Raw genomic sequence first — 12813 nt, forward strand, 5'->3', positions numbered from 1 at the left:
ACAGCTGCAGCAGCGGGGTTATCAGATTTAACAAATAAACCATACAAATTAAATTGGCCATCCTGTATTTTATCTGCAAACCTACCTATTAGAGTATGGCAATTCATGTTCACATTTTTTAAATTAATTCATTACTTTTTAATTCTTATTTATTTCTTGGTCGTAATGCATGGCATATAGATCTTAGTTACCCCACCATGGATCAAACCTGTGTCCCCTGCATTGGAAGCACAGAGTTTTAACCAATGGACCACCAGGGAAGTCCCTATATATTCACATTTTAATGTCCCTACTAGGTTCCAAATCACTTGAGGAGAATGATCTTTTCAGTAAGATTCCCCAATTTGCTAAATAAATAGGTAAACTTGGATGAATGGATAAGTGACTTAAGGATGGGAGTTTTTATTTGAAATCATATGGGACTTAACTTCAGCCCTAAACAGGAGAGATGCTTAAGAGATTAAAAGGAGGCTAATGACAATTACTCATCCAAGTGGAGGCGCCTAGGTTAGCTCTGGGCCAGGCTTTCAGACTGTAGGAGAGGAACTTGGAGGAGGAAGCTGTATACCAAAGGGAAATAACAGAAGGTGTAACTAGAAATGATTATTTAATGCTTTCAGCCTGCACAGAGCTAACAGACTAACTTCAGCCAGTTTGAGGATTGCTCTGACTCAGTTCTGAGTCCTTCACACAGCTGGAAAATTTGTGCTCCTGCCACTGGGGTTAAAATGGTAGAAAGGGCAAGAAGGGTGATGGCAAGAATCTTCTTACTCTTTTTACCTTGGGAAGGTTTTCTAATAGAAAGCATAAATTGTGCTATTTTCAGACCCAACACCCAAAGACCAAGGGGTAACAAATGTGAAAAAGAAGGCAAGGTAGAAGAAAGGCAAATGAGAGCACATGATCTGAACAGGCAGCCTCTACTGGCTCCAGACAAATGTCCACACTGAAGTGCAGGTCCAGATGTTCTTCCCCTTCAAGAAAAAGACTCAAAATATTAATGCCTCATCTCATGATTTTTTAATGTGGCCATTGAGTTAATAGGTATTAAATGGTTCAAACAAAACACAACTGTGAGTTTATTACTCCGTATAGGCTTCCAATATTCTACAATGGAATCAGTATGTATCTCCAGGCTGAGAGTCCCCACAATTTTCAAACTCCAGGCAGATGCTGATTCAAATTCCAGAAGCCTCTAGTTGAGAATCAATGTCTCAGATGCTCTGCAGAATCTGGGAAACCATTTGCCAATTTGCTCTGGGGCAAAACTGTCTGTCAGTACCAACCAAGCATGAATGAGATGATTTTCCCTTGCTATCAACATAGTCATCTATACGTTTAGTCAATGTTTATTGAGTATCACTTAGGAAGGTTAGGTGGTCAGTAGATAGTGGAACGAGGCCCAGAGGAATGGGGTACATTCAGTAGAAATCCAGCAAGTACACACTTCTGCTGCCATACCAGTTATTTATATATTTATCTACTTCTTCCATCCTAGTGATGAACTTTCTCTACCCCAGTTCTAGCCCTGTGGACCTCAGGCCCCAGAAGTGGGCCAATGGTGGATACTCATTTGCGTCCACCTCCAGTCAGCTGGGAGAAGGCAATGGAACCCCACTCCAGCACTCTTGCCTGGAAAATCCCATGGACAGAGAAGCCTGGTGGGCTGCAGTCCATGGGGTCGCTAAGAGTCGGACACGACTGAGCGACTTCACTTTTCACTTTCATGCACTGGAGAAGGAAATGGCAGCCCACTCCAGTATTCTTGCCTGGAGAATCCCAGGAACAGAGGAGCCTGGTGGGCTGCCATCTATGGGGTCTCATAGAACCGGACAGGACTGACGCAACTTAGCAGCAGCAGTAGCAGCCAGTCAGCTGGTGCCTTCCTATAGTCATCCTCCTTTAGCCGCTTGTAACTTTGGCCTCTGAACAATGTCTTGAAGATCTCACACTAACTCTCCTAAGACAGAGTAAAATAATAAATGTCCCCCAAATGCTCACATCACTCATCTCTCCCTAATCCCTTTTGTTTTTTTAAGTTAATTTTTATTGGAGTATAGCTGCTTTACAATATTGTGTTAGTTTCCACTATACAGCAAAGTCAGTCAGTTATATATATACACATCCCCTCTTTTTTAGATTTCCTTCCCAGTTTGGTCACCACAGAGGATTGAGTAGAGTTCCTTGTGCTATTGAGTAGGTTCTCATTAGTTATCTGTTTTATATATAGAACCAATTGTATATATATATATCAGTCCCAATCTCCCAATTGATCCCACCCTCTCTTCCCCCTTGGTAACCACAGGTAATCTTGGTAACCAAGGTTTCTTGGAAACTAAGAAAGGTAATCTCTTTCCTTTTTTTAATGATTGATTTTTTTATTATTTATTTATATACCCTGTCAAGTGGCATGTGGGATCTTAGTTCCCCAACCAGGAATTAAACCTGCGCCCCTGTACTGGAAGCTCAGAATCTTAACCACTGGATCTCCAGGGAAGTCCCCATAACCTCTTTTCTTGATTAATACCCATTATACCTTCAGATTCTAGTCAAGGCTATGGTTTTTCCAGTAGTCATGTATGGATATGAGAGTTGGACTATAAAGAAAGCTGAGAGCCGAAGAATCGATGCTTTTGAGCTGTGGTGTTGGAGGAGACTCTTGAGAGTCCCTTGGACTGCAAGGAGATCCAACCAGTTCATCCTAAAGGAAATCAGTCCTGAATGTTCATTGGAAGGACTGATGTTGAAGCTGAAACTCTAATACTTTGGCCACCTGATGCAAAGACCTGACTCATTTTAAAAGACCCTGATGCTGGGAAAGATTGAGGGCAGGAGGAGAAGGGGACGACAGAGGATGAGATGGTTGGATGGCATCACCAACTCAATGGACATGGGTTTGGGCAGACTCCAGGAATTGGTGATGGACAGGGAGGCCTGGCATGCCGCGGTTCATGGGGTCACAAGGAGTCGGACATGACTGAGTGACTGAAGTGAACTGATATAAAATAAATACACAGAATTCAAAATAAATGCATCAACCTAAGATCCAGACTATCCTTCAGATATTGTTAGGCAATCTGAAGAGAAACAAAGGCTAGAATATCAACAGGCACTGAGTCAGTAGATTCATACATTTGTATTCTGAGGATATTTCTACCAACTTAAAGTATGCTTTCATTTGAATAAAATAATGTATACTTCCTTATACTTAGTGCCAATTACTTATATGTTTAAACACTCAAAGTACAAATTCCATACTTTCCCCAAGTGAAGGCCAATGTCATCAATATTCTCATGTGCTAACAAGTAAACAAGGCAAATTTCTATAACTTAACTATAGAACCTCTTTGTCCATAAACTTTTTCTAATATACCCAGTTCTTAGAAAATCAAATTTACATCTCTGGGATTTCAAATACCACAAGCTATAGTTTTTGTCACATCAAATGAACTATTTTATTCTTTATCTTCTTAAAAAGAAATTCAATAAATCTTTGCTCACTGCTAGCTCTTCTATCTCTCTCCCAACATCTCTTTGATCAAGCTTTTTCCATCTACTCTGGAATGATCCAAGGGTAATTAGAACTTCTTACCTTCTTTAGCCCAAAAGGAGCCAATTTATCACAAACTGTCATGGATTCTGATTCTAAATTACCAAAAGCCCAATTACTAACAGAGGGAAGGAATCTTCCTTCCAATTAAAGTGACTGATTTCTTTGCAGATGCAGTAGCATTTTACTTTTTAATTATGTGCATTCTGATCAAAAGTGAAGAAAGTCTTCCTCATTTTATTTTCCTTCCAAAGAACATGACACAACAAACATTAACCATAGAATGATTCAAGGTTATACCTGCAAGTGCCTTCAGCCAAATTAGACCTCTGTCAATGGAGCTTGTCCATTTTACAGGTCTTATTGGCTCCTTAAGCTCAAAAGGGAGAAGGGAATAATTATTTGCTGCATCACATAGTTTACCTAAGAGTTTGCCAAGCCTCCCAGACCTGCTAAGCTGTGATGAGACAGCATCAGATATTTAATAAACATAGACTAGCAGGGAACAGAACACAGTATTATTTCTCATGCACACAAAGAACTGCAGTGCTAGGCACAACGCAGTGTCAGAAGGTAAACATGTAATGTGAAAATAAATCTGCTTTTTCTCACTTGGGTGGTATTAACGTGATTATGTGTTGTCAAATTTTGAAAGAGAAAAATAAAACTTCAAAATCAGTTTGGGGGAAGAGGTACAGTTTGGAGAATCTAAAGGAGCATAAGGCCCCCAAGCCTTACACAGATTTCCCAAGGCCTGAAAGACACTTTTCTGTCCACTTGGCTTTTAATCAAGACTGGCCGGTCATGGCTCCCACAGCCTGCTGACCCAGAGGCTGCATCCTTATTTCCTCTTCCCCCTCTTTTCACGTGGTCAGCAGCCTGACGTCAGTTCGTTCACTTGAGACACACAAAGGTCAAGGTTTTCATTCAATGAGTGTATTCCAGCAATCTGTGCTCCAGAACCTTCCTTTGTCCAGACAACAGTGTCCACCCTTTGGACTGGTATGCATGCAGCAGGTACTGACTATTTTTCAAACACTTTCACAGATACATAAAGAAGAGCCTGGGAGCCATCCAAGATTTTAAGTTTTTGTGAAAAATTAAATTTATACTAAGCTTTTGAAAATTAAAAATCCTATGTGAGACTGTACCTCTGCCCTTACTGCAGGCCGTTTGCGAAATTTAGGAAGACCCGCCTTTCCATTCATTAGACAATTGCTGAGCATCCCCTAAAGGCAAAGCAGGATGTCAGGTGATATAGGTGAAGAAACAGGACTTGCTCCTTGCTCTAGTGGGGAAGGCAGGTAAACAGACACACTCAGCACAGTAAAGAACAGAATGGAGGAGCTGTGATAGGATAAAAGGGTCACCCTTGTAAGAACAAAGGAAAAGAGCATGCTTACAATGGAGGAGACACAAACAAGGTCAGGAGGTTGGCAGGTGTCTTGAAGGAAGGCTGGTCTTGCCAAGTTGGGGCAGGAACTCCAGGCTTACCTGTGGAAGCATGGGCTTATGCATGACATTCCAAGAACAAGAAACACAAGAAAGAACAGGCCAAACACATACATTGCTGCTGCTGCTGCTGCTAAGTCGCTTCAGTCTTGTCCGACTCTGTGCGACCCCATAGACAGCAGCCCACCAGGCTCCCCTGTCCCTGGGATTCTCCAGGCATTACCATATGTAAACTAGCTAATGGGAAGTCTCTGTATGACACAGGAAGCTCAACTCCTCCGTGCTCTGTGACGACCTAGCGGGTGGGGTGAGGTGGGGGTGGAGGGAGGTTGAAGAGAGAGGGGACATATGTATACCTATGGCTTACTCATGCTGATGTATGGCAGAAACCAACACAACACTGTAAAGCAATTATCCTCCAATTAAAAATTAAAAAAAAGAAAAGGGCAGACTAGATGCTACAATGCTGTGACTGCTAGGCTAAGAAGCCCGGGCCTTTTTAAAAACCAAAGAGGAGCATGAAGTGATCATCCAACCAGCTGTGCTGTAGGGGATGGTGTGGGCAGATGAGGCTGCTGAAATGACCCTCTGAAAGCTGGCAGAGCTGGTTGTGGCAAGGGGAATGGAAATAAGTGGAGATTCAAGAGCTTTGGGGTTGGTACAAACCACAGGGACTTGCAACCATCACGTGAATGGGTGAGGAAGGAGGTGAAATAGACTCTGAATGCTATGATATGTAAACACTTGGTTGGAGTCCATGGACTGGGCAGTTCTTGCTATTTAAATATTTACTGTGGTTATTAGTCTCATCCAGCATTGAGCCCTTGTTTTATGCTTTAAATATCCCTGAGCAAAGTTAAGGAGTTATTTCTATCCTCCTTTTCAAAGAAAGGGCTTCCCTGGTGGCTTAGCTGGTAAAGAATCCACCTGCAATGCAGGAGACCTGGATTCAATCCCTGGGTTGGGAAGATCCCCTGGAGAAGGGAAAGACTACCCACTCCAGGGCCTGGAGAATTCCATGGACTATACAGTCCATGGGGTCACAGAGAGTTGGACATGACTGAGCGACTTTCACTTCACTTTAAAGATGAGAGAATCAAGCCTGTAAAGGCTTAGCCCTAAGCAGAGAAATGCAACTAACCCAACTGATTTGTGTAGGGCTCAGACGAAAGATCAGCACAAGCCTCGTTACATAATCCAACAAAACATGAAGATAGCTCAATACTGTCCTGTTGGCATGTTTTCAGCTGAACTGGGGCAAGCTTCGTAGAACTTTATACTGTGAGCTGTGTTATAAGGTCGTTTGTTGATACTGTCCATTCCAAGAGCCAATGGAAAGTTACCAGTGTGCTGAATCATCACAAACGTGGATGCAGAGAATGTAGGTCTTGCAACTTTAGTTTAACAAAATACAGTTCACAGATGCTATTTTTAGACTCAAGTTTGCCCAACAGAAAGTTTGTAAAAGAATAATCTGTCTAAAAAGCAGGTAAAGAAATTCACTGACAAAGACTTAGATGTTTTAGGACTTTAATGTCCTTCATATATTCAGCATAAAAAACTGACAATGGGTGAATAACAGGGGAAAAGAGTCTTCAGCAAAGATCTTCCCAAACTCACAGCATCACTGGCCAAACACCATAAAGAAACAGTCATGTGAACAAAGGAAAGAAGAATTTAACAGAGATTTTTAGTTTAACGGCATAACTGAAAAACAAGGAAACAACCAACCAACCTTTCTTCTACCCACTGAGAGGAATGAAAAAGTGAACCAGGGAGCTTCAACCCTTGTGAAGTAGCTTTAAAAAGGAAGGGGTAGGGGAGGAACACAGCCGTTGAAAACGTAACACTTCAATGGTTACGGATACTATCAAATTCTCAAAGTCCGAACATACACCCACATGAACTGTATTATTAGAAAACATAAGTGCATGGAGATATAAACTATTTAGTGCTAAAAACAGACCTTGTTATATAAACATACAGTATGTCACTTTCATCTCTTTATGAGAATAAGGAAAGATTTCCAGTTTGCCTTTTAGTCTGAACTAAAAGGCAAACTGGAAAGATTTCCAGTTCAACTCACCGCATGGACGGTGGTGACCTGAATTAATAGCTGCAGAACCCCAGGAGACCCCCCCACTGCTGTCATCTTGCAAAGGATCAAAATTCAGCACCCAGAGGACCCCACCCCACTCTCCATGCTGTTTGTTTCTAAAAATAATAACCTGCCAATTTGCATAATTAAGGCCATAGGCAGCTTTGAATATGAGATCTAAGCAGAAAGAGTAGCAGTAAAGACAGTATTAGTTAAGAGTTTTTAGAAAAAAGAGAGGGAAGATTTTTTTAAAGGCTTCCAGTTAAAGTCAGAATTAAGTCCCAACAGTTTGGCAGAGCTACGGATGTGTCGCTGTTTTTCTCTAAAAAAGAAGAATCTACCATATCACTCGAGAAAATGCCATATTTGTTAATATTTTTGTAACCATTCCCAAGTGACTTTCAGCTTCGTTCATTGTTCAAGGGCAGAGTATATACTGGTCAGGATGCGCTCATAGCTGGTGCATCTCCAAAAAATTCTTCATGAAGGCTGCCAGCTTCTGGACGTCTTCGACAGTGACAGCATTGTACAGAGAGACCCGGATGCCTCCCACGGACCTGGAAGGACCACAGATGCGGCCATTAAGAACAGGAGCATCCGGTTTAACATCAAGACCACCCTCCTTCCAGTCACCCACTCCTTTAAGAGTCATGGCACCTGAGATCATCATGTCCAACTTCTCACCTGAAAATACCCATAAGAGGCCAAAAGCTTCAGACATCTCAGTCCTTAGGAATTCTTACCAACACAGTGAGCGTCATGCTTACATGTGACCTAGGTTAACTCAACTCTTCGATGAGCCTGCTGTACAGGGGGCAGGGATCTGGCAGGTACTTTTGCGCGTGAGGACATACATTTTTCATGGAGCCTGAAGGATTAATTAACTCCTCTTCCTAATGTCCAGCGGGAGCAATAGCGGCTTTTTCTTACATTGGACAGGGTTGTGTCAGTTGCACCATGGATCAGATGGCAACCTCTGAGCTGTCACAGCAGAACAGCCTCAAAGGTAATTTTGACCAAAGCTCCTAGAAGATGGGGCTCCATCACGCTCTCAGCTGAGAAATCATGCTAAGGGTTCTAAAGGCAATAAGAAGATTATCCCATAATAACTGGTCTTTTTCAACTAGTTACAGTAACCGCTACTTCAAGCTGGGCAGGCTCCTGGATGTGTTTTACTCTGCATCTGAAGAGGCTTCCCTGGTGCTTCAGATAGTAAACAACTCGCCTGCCAATGCAGGAGACATGGGTTTGATCCCTGGGTCGGGAAGATCCCCTGGAGAAGGGAATGACTACCCACTCCAGTATTCTTGCCTGGAGAGTTCCATGGACAGAGGAACCTGGTGGTCTACAGTCCGTGGGGTCACAAAGAGTCCAATATGACTTAGCAACTAACACTTTCACTGCATCTGAAAACCAAACCAATTCTCTGACAAGCTTCTGGATGTGACATGTACTCACCTATGCCCTTTCAAGGAGATCATATTGAGTTCAAGAGCTTTGTCAAGAAATCTTTTTTCTAAAGCATCGTCTCCTTTGGTGTTGCCAATGCGGAATGGAATATTCATCTTGCTTCTATTCTGGGGCTCCACTGGACATCTGAAAAACACATTTATTGTTGTAGATAATTTTCTGCAATGTACAACTTTAACAAGTCAACAGAAAATTTTTTAAAAACCATTTTCTAGATGCAAACAAGAGGTTACAAATCTGCCCCAGGACATTTATAATTTACTTAAGGAGACAACTTCTGCATTTGGAAAAGGGAGTTAGCATTCTCTTACACAACTTGTACTACTTAATTTCTAAGAGCCTCAGTTTCCTCATCCAAATATTGGGAATATTAATAAAATCACCATTTCAGACAAGTTTTGACAGTTCAATGACACAACACATATGAAGCTTCCAACACATGGCAGCCACAGAGCAACATGAATGACCCTTTCTCTACAAGGCTGCAGAGAAGGAAAAGTTGTTCTGAATAGTGGCTGTAAGACTTAAAAACAATGAGCAGCAACTTTCAAAGCACTTACAACACTGTACTGTCCCAAACCATGTGACCTTGAAACTTACTGACTCTCCCTATTGTACCTCTCTGATGTGAGAACTAAACAAAGCATTTGCAGAGAATTTCTGTGGTACATTTGAAAATGGCCAAAAAAAAAAAAAAAATGGCCACAAATTCTCCATAGCCTTCCCAGCAAGAGGTGGGGCCTAGTGTTCACAGCTTTTGAATCTGGGCTGGCCTTGTGGATTTGCTTTGACCAAGAAACAATCTGAAGGGTTAGGGTGGGTAGGGAAGTTCAGGATGGATGGGACACGTGAATACCTATGGCTGATTCATACTGATGTGTGGTAAAAACTATCACAATATTGTAAAGTAATTATCCTCCAATTAAAATAAATAATTTTTTTAAAAGAGACAGACTGCAACAGAAATGATGCCATGCAACTTCCAAGCCAAGGCACATGCAGCTTCTATACCTGTCTTGCTCAAACATTGCTGCTATGTAAGCAAGCCCAAGCTAGCCTGCAGGAAACAACAGCCCCAGCCAACAGCCAGCACTAGCTGCCAGACAGGGGAGCATGGCCATTTTAGACTCCGGGTGAACCACCAGATGACTTTGGTTGAATAAGTGATCTCAGAAGAGACCAGCAGAAGAAACCACCCAGCTGAGTTCAGCTCAACCTGCTGATGGAAAAGAATCCTGAGTAATGAAAATGGCTGTGGTTTTAAGCCAGTCTTGAAGTTTTCTGTGTATGATGCAAAAGCAGACAACTGATACAATTTAGAAGAGTGCCTGGATCACATTCAATGCTATATAAGTATCTGTTAAAATCAAATAAATTTGTCTTTTTATTCCCAGCACCTTGCACGAGGCTCACACAGACTCTCAAAAATGAATGAGTCAAATTTCATAGGTTAGTATATGACTTCAGTTTCTGGTTTGGAAAGCAAGCAAGCCAAACTTATTTTTCATTGACAACCAAATGAGACAAACAGAAGGAGAGCTGACATGCTACTCTGAAATACAAGGGAAAATATGTCATAACTCTCTTTCCCCATATTCTCAAGCACATCCTGTTTTATCCTTCCATTTCTACAGGGTAGGATTCATTAAAATTAAACAGCAAAAAAAGCAGTGTGAGGAAGCCCCCCATTAACAGCTATGCTCACCCCTGAGGGCGCACACACAGTTCTTGTTAAAGTTAACAGGAGTCAAGTCCACATTAACAGACAAAAGAGACCCAAGAAGGGAAATCAGGTCTCTGGCAATAGGCTTTGAGCCTGAATTCTGGCCCCCACCTTTTCACAGGTAGTAGGTTTCCTGGTTGACATTTAAATTAAAATTTTAGTGTCTACCTCCTTTGATATTCTGCTGCCTCAGGCTCCTCAGGCAAGAGTCCAATTATAGAGCCGGAGCAGCAAAAAGGACATGTGGTTTAAGGGTAAAAAATATTAAAAGGGGGAAGAATTAAGAACCTGGGTTTACAAATCTGTAAATACAAATCTGTATTTACAGTCCTCCCCTACAAATTTACCCAACCTATTGTGAAAGTAGATGGTACCATAACAGCAACAATGTCATAAAACCTAGAAACTGAAGATTAAATTAGCATGCAGCAGATACCTGCACAGTGCCCGACAGTGTCTCTGATGTGGGGCTGAGGGAAAGAAGAAATAGATTAAGGGGAATTAGTTGCTTCCAACCTAGCAAGACGGCTACGTAGGGAATTAAAATTCCACGGGACAAGCCCTGTGGAAGCCCAGAGCTGAGCAAGTAATTCTCCCCAGAGAAGGTTGAAAGGTTTCAGAGGAAGCTATGAGGGAGGGGTTAGGACAGGGTGAGGGGAAGGAATGGCATGTGTGTCCGTCAAGCCCTGGAGACCTCAGCAAGTTCTTGTAGCAAATAGGGTGCCGGGTGCCTGGCAAGCCCCACCCCAAACTATTGGTGGACCCTAATTTCCTTCATCAGACCCCTCCTGAAGGACACCTGGGTTGACTCCAGATTTTCCCCATTATGTAAGCATCCCACATTGGACTTGGGGGCACCTGATTTTGTGCACACTTCCATGCCAGGCAGAGTACTGGCAGAGGGCAGGTGCCTAAGGTAAGTCTTTGGTCAAAGTACAAGAGTTGTGAACTTTGATGGGTGTTGCAACCTCATTGGAGAAGGAAATGGCACCCCACTCCAGTACTCTTGCCTGGAAAATCCCATGGATGGAGGAGCCTGGTGGGCTGCGGTCCATGGGGTCGCTAAGAGTCGGACACGACTGAGCGACTTCACTTTCACTTTTCACTTTCATGCATTGGAGAAGGAAATGGCAACCCACTCCAGTATTCTTGCCTAGAGAATCCCAGGGATGGGGGAGCCTGGTGGGCTGCCATCTATGGGGTCGCACAGAGTCGGACACGACTGAAGCGACTTATAGCAGCAGCAGCAGCAGCAGCAACCTCACTCCAAAATTGAACACATTTACACTCGACATAACCAAAGTGTGGTCCCTTGCCAACACCAGCTGTTATCAATCTTCAGAATTTCTGTTGATCAGAAGGAAAACACCTCATGGTTTTAATCTGCATTTCCTGAAGAAATTAACCCCTTTCATCCATTAGCCAGCTGTTTCTTCCCTGTCGTTTGCTCATACAGTTAGAGACCACCTCCTGCCTGGTTTTTTTTTTTGGTTTATCCTTTTTAATTTGTGGATTCTTCCCTATAGCAAAAGTAACCCTTATAAGTTCTATGCTACGAAGTTTTTCTCATATCTATCATTTTGTTTTGTTTATGATGTCTTGAACTGTAGCAAAGTTTCAAATTTTTCATGTAATTAAATGTCTTTTACTTTATGGCTTTTGAGTTTTATGGCTTATTTTGGAAGGCCTCTGTACACTCTATACTTAAACAGAAATTCTTTGCTGGATTTTATATGTATGTCTTGCATTTCAATGCATTTACATCTTTTTGATTGATTAGAATTTATGTATGGCATGCTGAAAATATATAACTCTAATTTTTGTTTAAATGAATTATCAATGCTTCAATCAATTGAAAACATGGTTTTTTGTCTAATTTAAAATGCACAGACTTCTCAGGTGGTCTAGTAGTTAGGACTTCCCGCTTCCAATGCAGGAGGTGTGGAGTCAATCCCTGTTCAGGGAACTAAGATCCCACATGTGGCCAAAAAATAAACAACAACAAAAACCAAAATGCAATTCTCAAGTAAACAAAAGTTTCTGAACTTTTCCAGTTATCTGTCTTTCCCTCTGCCAGTGGCTTTGTATTTTAATAGATCATATGCTAACATTACATTTTACTAATGTCCACATATGTTAAATATTTTTCAGCTATCCTCTTGCACTAACTTTCCTAGTTAAACACTGAACTAATATTTACTAATGTTTGTAATTATTGTGAATGGGATCTTTCCTCATTTTTTATTGTTATCACTGGAATTTGGGAAAGTAATCGACTTTTATACATTTCGATGGAACCAATCACAATTCTGAACATAATCATTTCTAATCTTTTCCACTGATTCCTGCAGTTTTAATAGAAAGTCACATCATCTGTGATTTCTGTTGTTTCCTTAGTGTAGTAGTTAAAGGCTCTGAAACCAGCCCCACCGACTCTCCCCATGTTCATACCCTGTCTGATCCCACCTGCCCTTTGCACCTGACCATAACCTGTCTCTGCTGCTGTAAAACACTGCTCAC

General features: G+C 41.8%; 1 protein-coding gene across 1 annotated transcript in view; it reads right to left on the reverse strand.

Annotated features, from left to right (window-relative positions):
- Positions 1–6520: 6520 nt before the first annotated feature.
- Positions 6521–12813, reverse strand: part of PSAT1 (phosphoserine aminotransferase 1) — a 28433-nt gene continuing 22140 nt past the window's right edge. Inside the window, exons 8-9 of the mRNA XM_005892988.3 lie at positions 8559–8696; positions 6521–7657 (exon numbers count right to left, since the gene is read on the reverse strand). Of these exons, the coding sequence (XP_005893050.1) occupies positions 7552–7657; positions 8559–8696 (244 nt within the window). The 3' untranslated portion in view covers positions 6521–7551. The remainder of the gene's footprint in view (positions 7658–8558; positions 8697–12813) is intronic.

Source organism: Bos mutus, chromosome 8 (assembly GCF_027580195.1).
Source record: "Bos mutus isolate GX-2022 chromosome 8, NWIPB_WYAK_1.1, whole genome shotgun sequence".
In the NCBI taxonomy this organism is placed as follows: domain Eukaryota; kingdom Metazoa; phylum Chordata; class Mammalia; order Artiodactyla; family Bovidae; genus Bos; species Bos mutus.